Source organism: Mastomys coucha, chromosome X (assembly GCF_008632895.1).
Source record: "Mastomys coucha isolate ucsf_1 chromosome X, UCSF_Mcou_1, whole genome shotgun sequence".
NCBI lineage: Eukaryota > Metazoa > Chordata > Mammalia > Rodentia > Muridae > Mastomys > Mastomys coucha.
This window is the reverse complement of record NC_045030.1, coordinates 56,022,178-56,030,355: the sequence shown is the minus strand read 5'-3', so window position 1 is coordinate 56,030,355 and position 8,178 is coordinate 56,022,178. Positions and strand designations below refer to the sequence as shown.

At 40.9% G+C, this 8,178-nt stretch overlaps 1 protein-coding gene across 1 annotated transcript in view; it reads left to right on the top strand.

Moving 5' to 3' along the window:
• The first annotated feature begins 395 nt into the window (after positions 1–395).
• The window catches only part of Gpc3 (glypican 3), a 146,248-nt gene continuing 138,465 nt past the window's right edge, over positions 396–8,178 (top strand). Inside the window, exon 1 of the mRNA XM_031359564.1 lies at positions 396–1,092. Within this exon, the coding sequence (XP_031215424.1) occupies positions 445–1,092 (648 nt within the window). The 5' untranslated portion in view covers positions 396–444. The remainder of the gene's footprint in view (positions 1,093–8,178) is intronic.

Sequence of the window (8,178 nt, the reverse complement as noted above, 5' to 3'; positions counted from 1 at the left end):
TTTGTCTCTGTCTAAAAATGGAACGTCCTTAAATACAATCTTTTAACTGAGTAAATCAATGAAAGATAAAGAAATAATTTCTCTTTTAGCCAATTTTTAATCAATATTTTCATGAAAGGCTGAAATGTTAACTGAATCCTGGCAGTTGTCATTTGAAATATAAGTTGTATGTTTAAGAATTTATGTGGACATCAAGGTTTGGACTTCACATTCAAAAAGTAAAATTGATTTATGGGAGCAAACAACTATATAAATATAGGTAATGGCAGCAATGAATGTGAGCAATTTTTTAAGGCAAATGGATCTTACTCACCAAAGCAACAGAGGCATATCAAATTCATCTACCCTGGATTTCATGTTTTAATTTTGGGGCATATCTTTTTCTCTTATTTTACAGAGGCCTTTGAAATTGTTGTTCGCCATGCCAAGAACTATACCAACGCCATGTTCAAGAATAACTACCCCAGTCTGACTCCACAAGCTTTTGAGTTTGTCGGTGAATTTTTCACAGATGTGTCTCTCTACATCTTGGGTTCTGATATCAATGTGGATGATATGGTCAATGAATTGTTCGACAGCCTCTTTCCAGTCATCTATACCCAGATGATGAATCCAGGCCTGCCCGAGTCAGTCTTAGACATCAACGAGTGCCTCCGAGGAGCAAGACGTGACCTGAAAGTGTTTGGCAGTTTCCCCAAGCTTATTATGACCCAGGTTTCCAAGTCACTGCAAGTCACTAGAATCTTCCTTCAAGCCCTGAATCTCGGAATTGAAGTTATCAACACTACCGACCACCTCAAGTTTAGTAAGGACTGTGGCCGTATGCTCACCCGAATGTGGTACTGCTCTTATTGCCAGGGACTGATGATGGTTAAGCCTTGTGGTGGCTATTGCAATGTGGTCATGCAAGGCTGTATGGCTGGTGTGGTGGAGATCGACAAGTACTGGAGAGAATACATTCTGTCTCTTGAAGAGCTCGTGAACGGCATGTACAGAATCTATGACATGGAGAACGTGCTGCTTGGACTCTTTTCTACCATCCATGACTCCATCCAGTATGTGCAGAAGAACGGAGGCAAGCTGACCACCACTGTAAGTATCAGTCTTCAGGTTTCCAAGGAGCTGTCTTTCATTGTGGTAGGTGGTGGGTGGGGCGACCTCTCCAGCAACAGATACTGATAGAAAAATAGAGAAAGGAAAAACGATGAGCAAGTGAGAATGCAGATGGGCTGAATGAATTCTCCGAGATAGACAGCATGTTAAAACTACAGGCTACAGAGTCGTAATACCCGACTATGTATTCTAGCTCCATGTTCTTGCTTGCTGCTGAGTATTGGGAACTAATTTTATCTTTATGAGTTTTATTTTTTGAGTTCATGAAAAAAGAATAGCTTGTATTCAGACATGTAACATCTGTGTGGTATATGGTAAGTCTTTTTTAAACGTTAGCTGTTATTGTTATTATCAGGACCCATATGGGAATATTTCTACCCTCTCATAAACAAGGAAACTGAAGCTTAGTGAGTCGTATGTTACACGGGGACATCCAGTTCTGTAATTAGTGGAAAAGACATGATTTGGAAACTGAATTTTTAATTTAGTTATCATCACCTTCTATTCTGACTTTACTCTGTGGTCTTCATCACATACATCACATTGCCCTTCTGAAGGGAATGTAAAATACCATTTAAAGAAAAGAGAATCAGTGTCTACTAACTAAACCCACAAGAGAACATAAGAGAAGCATCTGTGCTGCCCATTCATGTTTGCAGCCTTAATTATACCAGGCTACAACTGATGGGATTTGTAATGGGAGAAGGGCAGTTCTACAAGGGCAGTAAGCAGCTTGCTTGGCTTTGAGGAGATTCTGTCAGAGAACCACAAGGGAAAGCCACTTCTGATGTCGAACAGAACATACAGCCAAGAGCTTCCAGCTATGTTCTTTTAAGACAGAGATTCTCTACTGCTTCCAGATCCATAGGAAGATGTGCCAGAACAGTATAATATACTACTATTGTTGAGCTCCTGCTTGTATCTTAAATGCTCTGTTGGTGACACACACACACACACACACATATACATATACATATGCATATACATGTACATATACATATACAGACACACACACACACACACACACACACACAGGGCCATCCATGAGATGGGTCTCAGTAGTGTACCCATTGCACAGAGGATGGATGAAGCTTAGAGAGTGTTAGTACTTTCCAAGATCTCCAACACTGATCTATGGTTCCAGGAACAGCGATTCAAAGCCAGGTCTTGCTGGCCTTGTTGACTCCTGCTCTTAGCTTCCCTCCAGTACATTGCTGTGTAGTCTGAACTATTACTTAACCAGAATGTAGAGAACAGCATGGGCTAGTTAGCCTTGTCTTTAAACTCTGGCAGTGCAAAGTGATATGGGTAATTGGTTTCTTTGGTGAATTAAACTAGGAGGGAGGACAGCAATGATACAAGCCTCAGCATGGCTACTTACGGAGCTGCTCTAATTGCCCCATTCACAGTGCTGGCCATTTAAAACCCATTTGCTGAGAAAATATTTTATAGTAAAATGAACAGAAATGCCCTATCTAACGATGGTGTTCTTCGATGGCTAATTATTCCCTTGACTGCTTTATAATTTGAGGCCATATTCTGGGGCCTTATGCAAAAGTAAATTGCACAGAACTAGAAAAATGAAAAGTAAGTACATTCATATGTTCATTCACTAGCATTGATCGAGGGTCCACTGTGAGTCCCACCACAAACAAGGGCATCAGGGTGTGAGAATATCTACAGTAAGAGGAAAATAAGACTACTTTAATGGCAAGATACATGAGTATTTAAAGGTTATCCGTGCACACTTTTTTTTTTTGAGCATAGCATAATGGAACTTCCTCCCCCAGTACTTTTAAAAACAAAAAGATAAAGTTTAGCGTGTGCAAGTGGCACATCCCCTTAGCCTCTGCCCTCAAGGACTAGGGCTTGAGGATTGGGAGTTTGAATAGACTGCTTGCACTAAGCTTAGACCCACTCTCCAACAACAAACAAAAAGAAAAGGAAAAGAAAAGAAACAATTAAAAAACCAGACTGGGCACACAGTTTTGATGAGGTCTAGGCATGCAGGTTTGTGGAGTGAACACTTATTAACATCTGCTTTATGCAGGAACTTCATCAGGTGCCTGGCATCCGTAACCTCCCAAGACAGTTCTGAAGTCATGACATGCCACAGTTTCACTGGTATATGGACCTGCGACTGAATAAATTCCACCATAATGAACATTTTGCTGTGATATGAATGTTGGAAAGGCAGTGTGAAAATTGAGCTAGTCTAATCCCATTTGAAAATGAAGAACTAAAGTCTCCAGGGGCAGATCCAAAGTTTTTTAGCTAAGAAAAGAGCCAGCAGCAGAATTCAAGGTATTCTTCTGCTGCAGTCTAATATCCTTTGTGCTATATCACTCTGTGCCCTAGAAGATCCTTCCAGACTTTCACTCTAAAAGTACCATTAAGGATTTTGCAAAGACATAAATTGCATAGTTATTTCAGGCTTTCAGACCTGCTACATTTTAGGTATGTGCACATGTAAGCGTGTGCTCATACACATACCTAATATACAGTAGAGGGAGTACATTTTGTGTCATTATTGTTCAGGAGGAAAGGCCTTGGCTGTCAGGAGGTGCTCAGTGATGCAGTCCCTTTCTGTTTTGGCCATTAAGGGCCTGATTGCTCCCAGATCCCATCTAGTTATGAGAGCATGAAGTCTGCCATCCCCTGGGAATGCTTGAACTAAGCCAGAAAGCATATGCATGCTGCCTCATTGCTGTTATATGATCACCAGGACTAAGTTGTTTGCATCACCTGGTGGGGATTAGGGAATCACTGGCTGGGTGTGTTCCAGCCCACACTCTGTACAGGCTACAAGCAGGCAGGGCTCTTTATTAGGGTGAGGAGAACTATGACTTTGACCAACTGAAGCACTCTGTTCAGGCGGACAAACCCACAGATAGAATCCCTCAAACCAAAAGCTGGTTTAAAATTAAGTGTTAACAAGATTCTGCTGGAGCACCCTCATTTCCTTGTGTTAACAAGATGGGAATGCCCCACAGTAAAACCTTTCCTAGGGTCAGTTGTGCTGAGGTCTCTCCTTAACATCATGCCATTCCTGGGAGTTGTGGAGGTGGGGCAGCTTTCTTGATGAGCTATATAAGTGATGGCATGAGGTGTCCATACAAGGGTATTGTCCAGTTGTGTTGGGGTTGGCCTTCTACATAGGTATGACAATCTTAGACTTTCATAAGTATAGATTGTTGGTGTTTACTTTCTCTGAGAATGGTTCTCAATCCTGTAGACTACCAGGTGAAGGCATGTGGGCAAATATTGTGGTCTTATTACTCCCAGCACCCCTGAATGTAGCAAATGTTCAGTTCCCCAAATCGACTCATCTCCCAGTCAGTGGGAGAACTTGTTTAACATTGCTGGAGTCCAAGCCCAGAGATTCTGATAACACAACTCTATGGAGAGGGTAGAGACGTTGCCATTTTAATAGTGTCCTCCTTGATCCTGATGTTCCCTGAGGAACATCTGGTTATCTTGTTTGAAAGATAAAAGAAGATTGAGAAGTTGGGAAGTGAATAGCCCAGATACTGTAAGCTGGTTTTGACAGAGGTGGAATGATAGTTTATCTCTAAAATGCGGCTGCTATGTTAGATGTTAAATGAATTGTTAGGTTTAGAAAATGCAAGTACTCACTAAGCCCCAGTCCAAACTGCTAAGTGTCCAGTGAATAATGACTTTTCCTTACGCTTTTTAAAGACATATTTTTACTGTTTTTAATGATGTATATGTGTGTTCATGTGCATGTATATGCATGTGAATGTAGGTACCCTTGGAAGCTAGACACATGGGACCCCCTGGAGCTAGAGTTAAGTGCTTATGTGGGTGCTGGGAGTGGAGAACTAAGGTCCTCTGAAAGAGCAGCAAGTGCCCTTACCCTCTCAGCTTTTTCTCCAACTCATTTACACTTTTTTTTTTTTATTACTGGTGAATGGCCTCCAGTCACATGATTCCAGAAGAATCACATGTGCCAGGAAAGTGTTCTATCACAGAGCCATAACCCCAGCTCTATACACTTATTTTAGAGTATGACTGATCTATATTATTTTATTCTAAGTAAGTTGAATGAAAAATGCCAGTAAATGAGTAAAAGATGCATATGTACGAGGGTAAAGGAACAGAAAGTGGAGGAGACAGACTTCTGTACTGACAAGTCCCCTCAAAAAGGTATTAATATAATAGACCCATTCTGATCTTCAAGTGGATTTGGAAGCAATGATACATATCTTGCCCCCAGATGAGTATTGAGCCTTTGATAGTACTTGACTGAAAAATCTCACTGTAAAAATTGATCATCATGTTACTGAATTCCACATTTTGTACCTTGAAGCAAATATAGATATGTGCACCTTATAATGCATTTACTTCCAGCCTTGCTGTTTCCTATGGCTTCTTTTGTTCCTAATACAGAGGACGGAGGCCAGCATTGTGTACATGTTAGGCAACCACTCTACCACGTGCAGCCCCTGTAAAACATGTTTTAAAAATTCTATTGTTCTTGTCTCAAAAATCACTTTGATTGCCATTACCATATACCTACATGTAGATTATGTACACTTCATGTACAACTCACTCATTTGTTACACATCAGGTATTTATTATTTCTCAGAATAATTGCCAAAGCTTTCTGTGGCTGATCTCATTGACTGTCTTTAGTCCACAATGTAGTTGCTCATAGAGTCTTTTGTTGTTGTTGTTGCTGTTTATTTCTGAGAATGTAATTTAATTACAACATTTCTCCCTTCTCTTTCCTCCCATATCCCCCTCCCTGCTCTCCTTCCAGTTCATGCTCTTACACTCTTACTTGGCTGTTGCTAGTTTCCTTTTTTCATATTTTCTAGCGCACTTTATTGACTCTCCTTAGCATGCCCCTGTGTTAGGGTTTCCTGGCCCACAATTCTATTACCTTGACTTAGGCTGTTTCACTGAACGTTGTACACAATTGCAACCCTTTCTATCACCACCATTTCTCCCTTTCTTCTGTCATTGTGACTCACTTTAGCACGCCCTGGAAGAGATTCTGCAAATCTCTATTATACGTTTCATTGTGGAAGCAGTGTGGTGGACACTGAGCATCATCAAGAGGGTAGGGAAGCTGATCAGGGAAGATTCTTTTGCTCCATTTTGGGGTCACTAAGCCAGCAGGTCTCAGAACTCAGATTCAGAGCTGGGTCTGTCTGACTCCCAAGCTCTTGCTTGTTACCATGACTCTATATTGCTCTCTCAAACACTTCCATTCTCTATTCACTAGAATCCTCGTTCCCCAAATGCAGCCTAAATTGGTTTTTTATTATATTATTTAATATCCTGTATTACTCCCTACTGTTTTTCCAGCTGCACAATCAGTTTTTGAATTCATTCTCTCTCCTTGGAGACTCTTGCTCTACTATTTCCCAATGAAGAACTAAAAGACACAAGGTTGGTTTTTTTTTTCTCTTTTCATATTCCTAACACTTAAAGGTACAGAATAGTTTCTAAGAGAATATTGGTGTAGGCTCTGCCTGTTAGTGTTGTCAATGATTCAAACTCTATTAATTTCCGGTGTTGAGTCCCCGCCCACTGGAACAACAGATAGCCATCTTGGTTTTTGCAGTGATGGAACTCAGGGCCTTCTGCATGTTAAGCATGTGCATGGAGAGAGCACATCTCCAGCCAGCCCCAACAGACAGTTTTCAGGGTATCTAGTATTTATTCTGAATACCGAGTCATAGTCAGATGTCTATTTTGGACTTTCCTTAGGTAGCAACTTTGCCTACTGAGAGCCTAACCTATGCTGATATCCACGTGCACTCATTTCTTTGGCTAGAATGTTTGAAGAAGTAATACAGTCAGTATTTAATCATGGATGGTAGGAAGCCTTGAGGCAGACTCTCCTTTTGAGTCACAATAATAATTCACTCTATCAAATCCGTGCACTTTCCTGTCTGTGTGAGTGACTGGAAGTCGTCAGAATTTCCAAGATTAGCCTTACCTCTCGTCTCTGCCTTTGAAGGCTGAGGCCATTTCTCAGATGTCAGTTTGTCCGAGCTTCTTTCCTTGTGTGCTATCACTGCACCTTCATTTTTCAGTCTCAGACACAGATACCTTCTCTGAATTCATAGAAGCTGCTCTCTGTTCCGAAGGGATTCAGAAGTGATAAATCCAGCAGCTATCTCAGTACCTCATTAGTGTCTGCAGGCCGCCATCTGAAACTGCAATAAGCAATATTATTTAAATGAGGTCCATTTCCGACATGACAGAAAATTTACACTTTGTCATCCTTTTTTACATTCACAATAAAAATAGCGTTAGTGGTTGCCATTGGACAAAGGTGGTCGTTTGGTCTCTTGTTTTGCTTTGAGGATTCACTCATGGCACAGGCTGGCACTGAACTTATGACCCTACTACCTCAGCCTGAGAAAGGTAGTTATTAAACATAGACGACCTAATAATTGAAAGACTACCAAGGAAGAATTGACACTATTGAGTGTTAATTTCACAGGAAGTTTCCAAAGCTAATCATATGAAGGTTTTTGTATGTTTCATCCTGATATTACAAACAGATTGTAGATTATTTTGGCAGATTACATAGGCTCTCTGCAAATCTAGCATTGTTTGTCTTTACCTAGGTGAGGGACAGTGTGATGACGAGTTGCTCTTTCCTTCTGTCTTTTTTTTTTTAAAGATTTTATTTATTTTATGTGTATGAGTATATTGTAGCTGGATAGAATATTGTGAGCCACCATGTGGTTGCTGGGATTTGAACTCAGACCTTTGGAAGAACAGTCAGTGCTCTTAACCGCGGAGCCATCTCACCAGCCCCTCCTGTCTTTAGGAATACATTTCTAAAGCCAGGCAGTGATGGCTCATGCCTTTAATCCCAGCACTTGGGAGACTGAGGCAGGCGGATTTCTGAGTTCGAGGCCAGCCTGGTCTACAGAGTGAGTTCCAGGACAGCCAGGGCTACACAGAGAAACCCTGTCTCGAAAAACAAACAAAACAAAACAAAAAAGAAAAAAAGAATACATTTCTAAACATCCTTTCTATGATCAATGAACTAAGAAGATGAGAATATGCCCCCAAGAA